This window comes from Equus caballus, chromosome 28 (assembly GCF_041296265.1).
Source record: "Equus caballus isolate H_3958 breed thoroughbred chromosome 28, TB-T2T, whole genome shotgun sequence".
NCBI lineage: Eukaryota > Metazoa > Chordata > Mammalia > Perissodactyla > Equidae > Equus > Equus caballus.
Window position 1 is genome coordinate 13,118,421 of NC_091711.1, and position 12,754 is coordinate 13,131,174.

The 12,754-nt window shown below is 36.6% G+C and overlaps 1 protein-coding gene across 4 annotated transcripts in view; it reads left to right on the forward strand.

Annotated features, from left to right (window-relative positions):
• OTOGL (otogelin like) overlaps positions 1-12,754 on the forward strand; it is a 172,294-nt gene that overhangs the window by 47,640 nt on the left and 111,900 nt on the right. For 3 of the 4 annotated variants that reach the window (XR_011433512.1, XR_011433513.1, XM_023631363.2), the window contains exons 8-10: positions 4,200-4,321; positions 7,428-7,633; positions 12,482-12,609. Coding sequence is in view for 2 of the 4 variants with exons in the window: in XM_023631363.2 (XP_023487131.2) it covers positions 4,200-4,321; positions 7,428-7,633; positions 12,482-12,609 (456 nt within the window). In the remaining 2 variants the exon portion in view is untranslated. The remainder of the gene's footprint in view (positions 1-4,199; positions 4,322-7,427; positions 7,634-12,481; positions 12,610-12,754) is intronic. The other variant, XM_070253898.1, reaches the window with a different exon arrangement.

Genomic DNA, 12,754 nt, shown 5'->3' on the forward strand with positions numbered 1-12,754 from the left:
TACTATTATTGTGTTGTTGTTAATATCTCCTTTTAGGTTTGTTAATAGTTGCCTCAAGTATTTTGGTGCTCCTGTGTTAGGTACATAAATATTTATAAATGTTATGTCTTCTTGGTGGAGTGTCTCTTTTATCATTGTATACTGCCCCTCTTTGTCTCTCTTTACCTGCTTTATCTTGAAGTCTACTTTGTCTGATCTAAGTGTGGCAATGCCTGCTTTCTATTGTTTGCTATTAGCTTGGAGTATCATCTTCCATCCCTTCACTCTGAGCCTGTGTTTGTCTTTGGAGTTGAGATGTATTTTTTGGAGACAGTGTGTTGTTGGGTGTTGTTTTTTAATTCATCCTGCCACTATGTATATTTTGATTAGATAATTCAATCCATGTACCTTTAGAGTGATTATTGATATATGAGGGCTTAATGCTCCCATCTTACTGCTCATTTTCTGGTTATTCTGCATTTCCTTTGTTTCTTGCCCTGTGTATTTCAGACTAGTCATTTTCTATGCTGGTCTTCTTAGTTTTCTCCTTATTTATCATTTGTGTCTCTGCTCTAATTATTTGTTTAGTGGTTACCATTAGGTTTGTATAAAAAATCTCATAGATCAGATAGTCCATTTTCTGATAGCTTCTGACTTCCTTAGACTAAGCTGATTCCATCCCTTTCCTCTTCCCCTTCTAAGTTATTATTGTCATATCTTATTCCACCTTGTGTTGTGAGTTTGTGGTTAAAATGAAAAGATTACATTTATTTTGATGTTTTCCTTCTCTTTATCTTTAATGTTATAATTAAGTGTTTACTGACCTGTTCTGATAGAGAGCTGCAATTTTCTGGTTTTGCCTGCCTATTTGTCTCCTTGATCAGGGCTTTGTAGCCCCTTTCCCATTTTTTTTTTTTAGGTATGAGGGCATTCTTGAGAATTTCTTGTATGGGGGTCTTGTGGTGATGAACTCCCTTAGCTTTTGTTTATCTGGGAAAGTTTTTATTTCTCCATCATATCTGAAGGATATTTTCACTGGCTAGAGTATTCCTGGCTGAAAATTTTTGTCTTTCAGAATTTTGAATATATCATTCTGCTCTCTCCTAGCTTGTGAGATTTCTACTGAGAAATCCACTGAAAGCCTGATAGGGGGTCCTTTATTTTCTTCTGCCTTACTTATTTTCTTCTGCCTTGCTGCCCTTCATACTTTTTCTTTGTCATTGGCTTTTGCCAGCTTTAATACTATATGCCTTGGAGAAGGTCTTTTTACATTGATATAGTTAGGAGATCTATTGGCTTCTTTCACTTGTATTTCCAGCTTCTTATCCAGGTTTGGGGAGTTTGCTACTATTATTTCTTTGAACAAGTTTACTGCTCCATTCTCCTTCTCTTCTCCAACTGGAATGCCTATAATCCTATATTGCATTTCCTAGTTGAGTTGGATATTTTTTGGAGAATTTCTTCATTTCTTTTAGTCTTAGTTCTCTCTCCTCCTCCATCTGAAGCATTTCTATATTTCTGTCCTCTAAATTGCTAATTTGGTCCTCCATAATATTAGCTCTATTGTTTAGGGAGTTCAGACTTTTCTTTATGTCATCCATTCTGTTTTTCATCTCCAACATTTCTGATTGATTCTTCTTTATAGTTTCAATCTCTTTTGTGAAGAAGTTCATGGTTTCATTGAACTGTCTTTCTGTATTTTCTTGTAACTCATTGAATTTTTTATGATAGCTATTTTGAATTCTCTGTCATTTAGATTATAAATTTCTGTGCCTTCAAGGTTGATTTCTGTGTGCTTCTCATTTCCCTTCTTATCTGAGGGTTTAATATATTTTTTCATACTGCTAGATGGCATGGATTTGTGTCCCTGCATAGTGGTAGTATCTGGTCACAGCTTTCACTTGCTGCCACTGGGTGGTGGTCAGGAGCTATGTATTCTGAGCCCGCCACGATCTGCAGCTCCCTTGCTCCAGCTGCTCACTGCTTTTCCCTGTGTGTAGTGCTCTGGCCGAATGCTGGACTGGAGTCCTGGGCGGAGGAGGGGCGCCTTCTTTTCCTGTGTGATCCCCCAAGCTGCTGACTGCTTTTCTGTCTGTATGTGCTCTGGCTGACCGCTGAGCTGGAGCACCAGGAGGGTGGAGGCATGCTTTCTTTTGGCTGTGTGATTCCAGGGACATTCTCACTGGGCCCTTGCTATCTGCTCTTCTGGGGTGCTAGCTTGATGAAGACACCCTGTAATAGCTAAATTACCTCTGTGTGGGGCTTTCCCATGGGCTGTAAGGGAACTTGGAGAGCAATGGTGTTCCCATGGAGGGCTGTCCCTCCCCCCCTTCCTCTCAGAGCTGCACACAGTCCCGTGGTCACTGCCATTTGAGAGGAAGAGAAGATTCACCTTACCTCCTTCCACTTCCTCTGGGGGATCCAGCCTCTCCACCTTCAGACATATGGCTGGGTAGGTCTCTCAGACTGCTTTCATGTCATGTGAACGTCCTCTTTGGTGTATGAATGTCCTTTTCATTATATCTGAGAGGGGAGAGTCTAAGGGGAGAGCTCACTCAGCCATGATGCTGACATCATTGTCTTCTTGAATTTTATTTTTAACAGCATTTTATTTTTGTCTCATGAATGGCATCTACTCACTTTTCTCTCTGAAGATATTAATTACGGATTTTTGGAAGCTTATTTTTCTGAATGTTTTTTGATTCCTTTGATCTCCTTTCTTTTGTTTATTTATTGGGTGTCTATCACTCACATTTCAGGCTTTTATCAAATGATCCTTGAATTTTTGGTGACATTTGAGAATTAGGCTCTAAAAGCTCTTTAGAAGCTTTGAACATATGGATGGGGGCTTGCTTGTTTGGTGGGAGACTCAACAGAGAGCCTCTGGATACGTTAGATAAGCCCCAAATAGCAGTATTTGCTTGTCCTCTCTCAATTTTGTTTCCCTAGAGAAAAATCCTCTGCTATCCTGCCTTGGGTCAGGTACATGGATTCCTGGATGCTGAGAACATTTTAGGCATACTGCTATTTTAGGCTTTTGCATTTTTTATTCCCTGTGCATAGAGTGGTCTTCTACATACCCATTTGACTGGCTCTTACACCTCCTTCATCTTTACTAGAGAGTTTCCCCTCTCTGTGAGGCTTTTCTTGGTCACTCAATCTAAAATTGTCCCCTAAACCTTGACACACACTCTCTGTCCCTTTTCTCTGCTTAATGTTTCTCCTTCATGTCATCTGCATAGTATATATTTTAGCTATATTTAGTTATATTTTGCTAGCTGTCTTCCTTTAATAGAATATAAGATTCATAAGGGCAGGTATTTTTATCTGTTTTGTTGACTGCTACATCCTCAGAATCTAGAACAGTGCCTGGTACATAATAAGTGATCAATAAAATTTGCTGATTAATCATTAAAGTAATATACATTACATTCTTTCAGTATTAAAGGTCTATCTTATCATTGGCTATTTTTCTTATCACCTTTATGCTTAGAAAGTTCTTTTCCTTCTATATAAGTTATCTATATTTTCTTTCAGTTATTTTATGGTTTCATTGTGTATATTTTACTTTTTGGACCTTTTGAAATTAATTTTGGAATAGAATAAGAGAATGTAACATTCCTCTCCTCCTTTCTTCTTTTCCTCCTCTTCTCTGGTCTTCTTTTCTTCCTTGCTTTTTTTTTACTTTTTACTAGTAAACTAATTTTCTCATCAATTTTTTGAGAAATAATCTCTCTTCCCTAAAGTGTCTGTGAAATTTTATTTTTTGTGAGGTTATAGCCACTTTTGCAACCTTTGCATACTGCTCTATGTAGAACACCATTTGGAGCTCTATTTCATGATTCTCTAACAGGTTATGGTCATGAAAATTACAAGTGTATTTCTTTGTGGTGCTCTACTGTGTTCCTACCAGAACTAAGTTTTTCCAATACATACCATATAGTTTTAGAATATTAACATCCACCATGTAAAGATTCAGATCATTTAAAAAATATGTTGAATTAACTTGTATGTTATGAGGTTAATTCTATTGTTAAATTTTTGAGGTAAATATTTTTTTTCTCTTGAAAATCCTAAATGTAATTATAGTTTTGTAACGTGTTAGGGACTAACAGTGCTACAGAACCACAGATGTACACTGTGAATTTAGTAACTAAATGAAAGCATACGTACATGTTGTTGTTGGTTCCTATGCTGTCTTTTGTTTTTCTCCTTTTAAGGTTCATAATAGTCCTAAGTGCCTTGCTTCAGTGTATTATTGTTATCGGTCAATCAGCTTGTTCTTTTCAGACCAAGAGGAAATTCGAATTTATGGGCATGAAATAAAAAAGGATGGAATCAGGTAAGATATGATAAATGATAGAATGAAAACAACACCATGCAGTAATAGAATTTCCAAACATCTCACACTGGAAGCAAATTGTGGAGAGTGGGAAGACAGGATTTCTTCTTCTACAGCAACCTTAAAGTTGTGTCATCCAGACATCAAAATGTTAGGAGGCTCCAAGGCCAGCCAGGTGGCCAGGAATCTCACCAGCTTAAACTTCCTAGTGTTTGTGCAGGAGACAAATCTGTTTACACAGGTGGAGATAAGATCATCTTACCTTTTTTTAAAAGAAATCTTCATAAGAGAAATCTTCATAGTTCGACTCTTCAATTATTTTTGCCCACTTTCTTAAATGTTTTCTTTCCTTCTTTCTTTTTTTTTTTAAGCAGAAACTTAAAAATAAAACTAAACTTCTGGAGGTCCTTTCCAAATCCATGTGACTGAAGTTTGGATGTCATTTGAGATTTTCCATTAGTGTTCTGACAAAAATTCAGAGCCAATGAAAGACCAGCCTTCTTGAATACATCAGAGAGGAACCCATTTCTGCCCTCCTAGCTAACAAGAATAAGACCTGAGAGATTTTGGGAAGAAGATGTTTATTTATTTTTCAGAAAGTTTTATACATTTTAAACTAAGAATACTGTGGAATAATCCACCTTCCAATCTAAATGATTACAGAGATACTCAATTTTAAATATTTCTTGGCTGAGTTATGCCAGGAAAAGTAAATTGTGGGATGGAACCATTCCCTTCATCATTCAGAATTCACCAGCAAGTGTTTGAACCAAGATGATTCTTTCCAGCGCAATGGTCTTACCAACCTATGTGCTTTGTTCTCAGTTTAGATTCCTCAAGAGGCAGCAGGTGACTGCAGAAGGGCGTTGGAGGAAGCACCAGGGGAGCCGGGCGCCGGCAGCCCCGAGCAGCCCCTCTGCTTCTCTGGGGCCTATTTTCTTAATTAATTGGGTTCTGTACTTCTCATTTTCTTATAAAAGAAAGCTCAGCCATTTGAATGGGAAGATAATGCATTTACATATTTGTTTCTTGAAGCTGAATTTAAATAGAAATTTAGAACTCTTTATATGGGATTTTTGGTAACATCACGGGCACTTTAAAAAAATTATTATGTTTTATAAAACAAAAATGTCATTCAAGTAGATTTTCAAGAGTACTAACCCTTTGTTAAATCTAGGACATAATATTTAAATTTTAATTGAGAAAATATTTCTTTGAGGATTTCAACTTGTATGATACAAAGAGGATGGTTTTCTTATTATTCAGCTTATAGTAATGCCCTACCTGGCCTAGGGCCTAACCCATAGGAGGGGCTGGAGAAATGTTTGCCAAAATGCAATCAAATGTGTGAGGCTCTGCCTGTGGTCCTCTCTGGACTTCAGTTCTCTCTCCTATGAAGTGAAGGGTTTGGGTGAACCCATGAGTAATTTTCAGCATTACTCTGTGAATTCATTTTAGATGGCATTATTAATGTTTCCTGCATAGGTTGCAGGGAGTTCTTAAATTTGTGGCAGATTACTTAATTTTTACAATTATCCCCCATCTCTACTAGCATGCTTTTATGTTATAGACATCTGGATAATCACAGTTATGTGCCTTTTGTTTTAAAAAAATTGTGTACTTAGTCAAATTTACTGTGAAAGAGACCAAATAACCAAGGATAAAACAAAAAAAACCCTACAATAGAACATCTATATCTCCATACAATTAACATCCCATTGCTACCCCACTTTGAAGTATAGTTTTTACAAACTTGCAAATTCAAACAATATTAGTCATACTGACTTCTACCATAAATTTACTATGAATTCCTCGTAATTTTTAATAAGAATAGATTACTAGAGTTTTCTTATTTATTCTCCAATGTAAATTTTTAATTACTTTTCCTACTCTTATAGCAAATGCTCTGTAAAAAATTATCTGCAAACATGTTTGTGTAAATAGTGACAGATATTTTGAGTTATTTCTTTGGAGACTCTCCTTTCGTTAATGAGCATGTTGAGTTTTATAGCTTTGTCCCATGTAGCCATGCTCTTCTTGGGACGGAACTCACAAATTCGAAGTTTTTGAGAGAAATTGTGAACGACCGTGCTAACCTACCTTCGCACTCCCTCTACAGTTTGTAATTCCATTTAGCACGGCTATTTTAGTGAAAATGATTTTTCTCCCCTTCCATTTCTTTAATTATTAGCACCTGCTTTTTTTGGTCATACTTGTGGATGGAAGGAGACCATTGTTCTTTGAAAAATATTCTAGGGGACTCACTGTGCTTTTAAAACGTCCAATTGTTTAGTTTTCTTCAGTTTTCTTATATCACCTGCTTCCTTTTATGTGTCCATGCTTGTGAAAAGTGGAAAGACTAGACATTGGATCAAGATTTAAATATTCCGTGTAACCCTTTTAAAGAGGCCCAATTGTACCCAATTTAAAAATCATTGATATAACCCCTATACAATGCTGTATGATAAAGTATTTTATATTCCTAATAATGTACTTTGCAGCATTAAAAATATGAATTATAATTAATCCTGCCTAGATATTTTTCTTGTGGAAAACAATGACTTATACCAAGATGGCATTTTGGGGGTAGAAGCTCCTATTTCTTTGCAGCCAAATTTAAAATAAAATTAAACAGAATTGGAACTTGAGAAACATGTTTACATGTTTTGACCATTGTTTGTCTTTACTTCAAAAAGTTAAGCAGCTTTTTAAGATTATCTTGAAGTCTCTAGATAAAAAATAAATACATTTATGCTCTCATTATTCTAAATAAACAATGTTATTTTCCAGATTTTAAAAAATCACCGATATTTAGCAGAAGTGTGTTTTTGTTTGGTTGAAAGAATCATTCAATTGTAATTGTAAAATCTAAGTCAGTATAGAGACAAGAGTATCATTTTTGTTGTCTTTTTATTTCAATATTGTATTAAAAAAAGTTGAGATTTTCTATAGGATGGATGCTTGGGAAATCTGCAAAGTTTATTCAATAATTTTGAGTAATAATTCTCTTTAATTTAATTAGCCCAATCACTTCCAGAAAGAAATAGATCATCTGTAATTGATCCTTCATCATAATTCTTAGATTGCCTTTGTTCTGTTTTCCAAGTCTAACATTGCCTCAGACAATTGGACAAGTTTCCATTGAGAAACTAGCTGACTACATTCTGGTGAAAACAACGTTTGGTTTTTCATTGGCTTGGGATGGAATATCTGGAATTTACCTCAAATTGTCTGAGAAGCATAAAGGGAAATCGTGTGGCTTATGTGGAAACTACAATAGCATTCAATCTGATGATTTCGTCATTCAAGAAGGTACGTGGAGCAGAGGAGACATGTCGGTACTTCTGAGGTGTTCTTTCTTCACTGATCAAGCTGTTGGTACCCAAGGACACCACTTGTCCTATGTTGAGTAAGATTGGCAGCTGTCACTTGGCTGCTTTAGTGATTTGAAGTGAAACAAATAGGAAGATATTTTTGTGTCATTCTTGAAAACCATGAGCTAGTTTACACTTGCCAAATTAAGATACAGGATTTACTCACGTACCAAATATTAACTGAGCATTTACTTTGTGTCAGGCACTGTTGTAGGAGCTTGTGATACATCAGTGAGCAAACGTCAGTGAACATCTCTCCTTCTTAGGCTTATATTTTAGTCATTCAAACCTATTTGGGAAAAAATTGTCTACTTTTGGCCAAAAGTTATTTTGCATCCAGTCTTGATCGGAATAAATTAAATGACTGTCAAATAACAGTTTTATAAAGATGATAAAATGTGAACATAATTTATAAAAGTTGAAAAATAACTTGGAAAAGTTTTATCATGTATAATGATGTAGATATCATTCATCTGTACATTCTAAGTCATAAAACTAATCTCGGTGAGCTATTAAAAATGGGTCTGTTCCAATTTGGGTACTTGTGTGCAGTGGCAACAGAATAAGAGAGTCATAGGACACAACCATGATTTAGGTACACAGAAAGAGGACTATTCTTCTTAGTACCAGCAGACCTGGCATTGAATTTTGTTCCAACTCTTATAAGTTATATAATTTGAGGCATCTCATTTAATGTCACTGATGCTTAGTTTCTTCAGCTGTAAAATAGGGTTAAAATAATTCTGAATTCACAGTGTTGTCAGTAATAATAATAATATACCTAGATACTATTTCTAATAATAGTTAATATGAGCACATAGCTATGTTATTCCCAATCCTTACAACATCCTGTAAGATGGGTGGTATTTTCTTAATTTTATAATGAGGACACAAGGGGACATGCCCATTGTAACACAGCTTGTAAATGGTGCTGTCAGGGTGGATTACATATCAGACTGGCTCCCAATGCTATGCTTAGATAAACGTGTGAGAAATTGACTTTTAATCTTAAAGCACTATATAATGCTTTTTGTTTTATATTATAAAATTAAGAAAGAAGAGTCACCCATATGTTGTGTTTTAAGGGACGGTGAAAGTCCTACTTAGAGTGTGGGTTCTGGAGTCAGACTGTGGGATTCAAATTCTGCTTTGCCACTTATGAAACTTTCTGAATTTAATGATATAATAAATATATACTTCATAGAGTTGCAAGGATTAAATGAGGTAATCCATGCAAAATACTTAGTACAAGTGCCTGGCACATAGTTAATACTGAATACATTTTAGCTAATTTATCATCTCCAAGTGTTCTCAATAAGCCTATAATGGAGCTAACATGGAAATGTTTGATTAAAGACATTGCTTTAAGAGGCTCTTGTTAAAATGCAAACATTTTATCCCAGATGGATAAAGCGTCATCAGGATTAGTTTACTAGTAGCTAGAGGATAGAGTGGGGCTCCAAGGAGTCAGTTTCTTCATACGTGAAATGGAGATGATTATAATGCCCCTGAGTCTTCCCAGCCTGTGAGGATCAAATGAGAAAAAATGTAAGTGGAAGTGCTCAAAATCTGTGAGCACAATGCAAATGTACAGTATCCAGATCATCACTGATTGGTGTTCTGCATCCGTTTGGGTATTTAGAATGAGAGGGTTCCCAAACTTGGAATCTTGAGACTTTAGTAGGAAGGAGGGCTTTGGACTCAAGCGGAACAATCAGATGGTAATTATTGATTTCTTTTTCTTCTATATTAAGGTTTCATGAAAAAAATAAGCCTCAATTGATTCTCAGTATTAAAGTTGGAAAAGACTGCTATGGGCAACTTCCCCTGGGACATCTGAGGTGTAGAGGTCAGGATAGAAAATAGCATCTGCTCTTGTTTGAGGCAGAGAGACTCAGATCAGGATTTGAGTTAAGAATCAGACAGAGTTTGATAACCTGAAACATAAAATGGTATTTCACAGTGAGATATGCGGGGCAGCATGCAAAAGACTGTTAGCAGATTATAAATGGAAGAAGACGCAGGAGGCAAGTGGACTGCATTGTGGCTGAGGTGGCAGAAGGCAAGAAGCACCCTGGAAAATACGTGGAGTTGCCTGAGCTGAGAGATTTTAGCTTCTTCTCAATTTTATATGGTGCACAGTGTTATGCAGAGTAATAAAAAAACTAAGTTACAATAATTTATAGGGATGTGACTAGAACATGTCCTCCGATTTTCTCCCATGCTGTAATAATGCAAGAAAATGTCTACAGACGAGCCATATTACCTTTAGCTTTAAGAAGCCTCGTACCTTCTTGAAACTCAGCCTGTACTTTACTGATTAGATAAATCTTTAGAGGCAGTGAGGTAGTTTGATTGAATGCATAGTCTCTTAACAGTGATTAAAATTGTATTTCTCTCTGCATTCATACTCATTTTTCGGGGATGACTTCACAAACAAATGAGGATTCTCAGAATTTCTGTGGATATAGAAAGATTTTAATGTGTTGTCTACTTGAGATTCTGGTTCCATCATTCATGTCTACAGCTAGCTACACATCAGCCCACAAGTCTGGTTTACTCTTGTTCCTCCCAGGTGATAATTAATCGTGCCTCCCTTTCACTCTCAAAAGTGTCCCAATACGGACAATAAATCACTCTATTTGTAGCAATATTTCATATGAAACACTTTAATTTTAGTTTTGCAGCTCCCAGACCACCAATTCATATGGATTTAAAGGCTCATAGTAACCAACTTTTGTGATTCTTTTTTTAACGCAGTGTAGTAAAAATAGCTAAATACAGTATGTGGTTAAAGCTGGAACTAAAGGGAACTCTAGTGGATTGCCCAGGTTATTTAGTTACATTAAAATTTGTGCATAAATATTGAAATAAGTGGGCCTTTAGGAATGTTTTTGATTCTGCAGACTTTTAAAAAATGACTGTTTTGAAATGAAATGTGACTATAAATCTACTTAGAGGGAACATCAGTTTTTCCTTTTTAAAATAAGTACATTAGATCAGACTCATGCTTGGTCCAATGTGTAACATTTCCAACAATATCAGAGATAAGGAAGTGGGCCAGACAAATGTGAAAGCTCTAGAGGTCTAATAATCTATTGAATAAATACTGCAAACTCTTTTATATTTATTCATTCACTTATTTAGCTAATGTATCTTGAGCACCAACTGTATACCAGATACGAAACCAGGTCTACAGCAATAGGACAGCTTAGACAAGCTCTCTCCCTTCATGTAGAAGAAGACAAAATAAATAAAAAGATAAATTAAAGTATAATTTTTGCGAGAAGTAGCAGCCATGAAAATGACAGTGGGGAAATGAGATTAAGAGAGAGAGATAACAGGGTGTGTTGGTGGTAGTTTAGATCACGCGGCAGAGAAGGCTCTCTGAGGAGGTCATATTAAACAGAGGACTAAATGAAGTTAGGGCCGGAGCAGAGGAGGGATTGGAGGGAAGAGGGATTCTGAAGGAGGAGCAAGAGCAAGTGCAAGAGCAAGGTGGGATGAGCTTGGGTGAAGAACAGTATAAAACTAGCATGATGGAGTAGGCTAAGGGAGAACGGGAGTAGAAGATGTAGGAGGGGCGGGGTTGAGAGGAGTGGGTGGAGGAGGAGGGGAATCAGGGGAGGGCAGGGGCCAGACCAAAAAAGTCTCTACTGTCCAGGCCACCGTAAAGTTTGGGATTTTACACTAAGAGAACAAAGCATTCTATGGATGAACTCCTACAATCTTTCCAATTGCTAAGAGCAAACAGACGTCTTTCCATCTTGAAGAATCGGAGAGCGAGTGGCCAAACGCTTGCCTTGAGATTTTTGATTCTAGTGGTGCAGTAGCTCGTCATCAATGGTAGACCTGTGGCTCTGTAAATCTAAGTGGTGGAGAGCCTAAAACTCACAGGCTGAAGCTCAAAGCTAACTGTCTCAGATGGATCTTCGAGATATCGTCTGTTTGGTTCTGCTAAGTCCTTGAGATTTCAGATTCAGCCTCTGCCTGAGTGTGGAGCAGGATTACTTTTCATGTCAGGCCCTGAACTTGTTCCCAGGCCAGGTGCTGAGACAATTTAGACTTGATTTGGATCAGGGAGCCCAGAGTGCTCACCATCAACTCTCTGTCTGTTGCTGCCTGCATATTAGCTCTTGAATCTTGCCTCTGAGAAGTGCTGGGATGGTATCAGCATTCTGAGCAATCTCTCCTGAGCATGTTTGGAAACACTGTTCATCATATTCAGATGAAATGGATTCACTTCTTAGTCTTCTCTTCTCCAGGTGTCTTTACTAGTCTTTGCTTGTCTGTGTGACTGTCCTCTGAAATCTCCACAATGGCCTAACAAAGATGTTTTCTATTGTTAAGTACCACAAAAACAGAACTACAATTTTAGTAAGATTATGACTGATGTCAAATATAATGATAGGACTGTCTGAAAAATTTCACACTAAACTTTTACTTACTTTTCTTAGTTTTCTGCGTATTTTTTCTCCTCTCTGCAGCACAAGCTGTAGGCTAATTAGAGTTTTACTGATGTGCATGTTGTACCGCTCACTTTCCATCCTTTCTCATGTTGCTTCAATGAAATTTGCTTTTTCTTCTCCAACAATATTAACTTTTATTTGGTACTTAGAGTTTGTTCAATTTATATTATGCTAAAGTAATTTTATAGTCTAATATCATTGGTAATTATAAAGCTACTGAGTTTAACTTTTTGACCAGAAAGTTTATGTTGATGAACTGTGTCTTTGTGGAAAGTGATGCTATGACACATACTTTTGTGTGTGTGTTTGTGACATAGAGGACTACACAGAAGACATTGCTATGTTTGCAAATAGTTGGTTGGTGCAAACGCTAGATGACAACAAATGTGTACCCACAGCGTCAGATTTTCCAAATCCGTGCTCCAGTGGAATGCCAGCATTTGAGGTAAATTTGATGTGAAAAATTGGGGCATCTTGGATATAATACACATATATTGTATTGTATATTAAACGTTAAGCATTTTTAGTGCAAACACTACGTAATTTCACATGTTGAATTCAGGAAGTGTAACTGCAACAGGAATAATCTT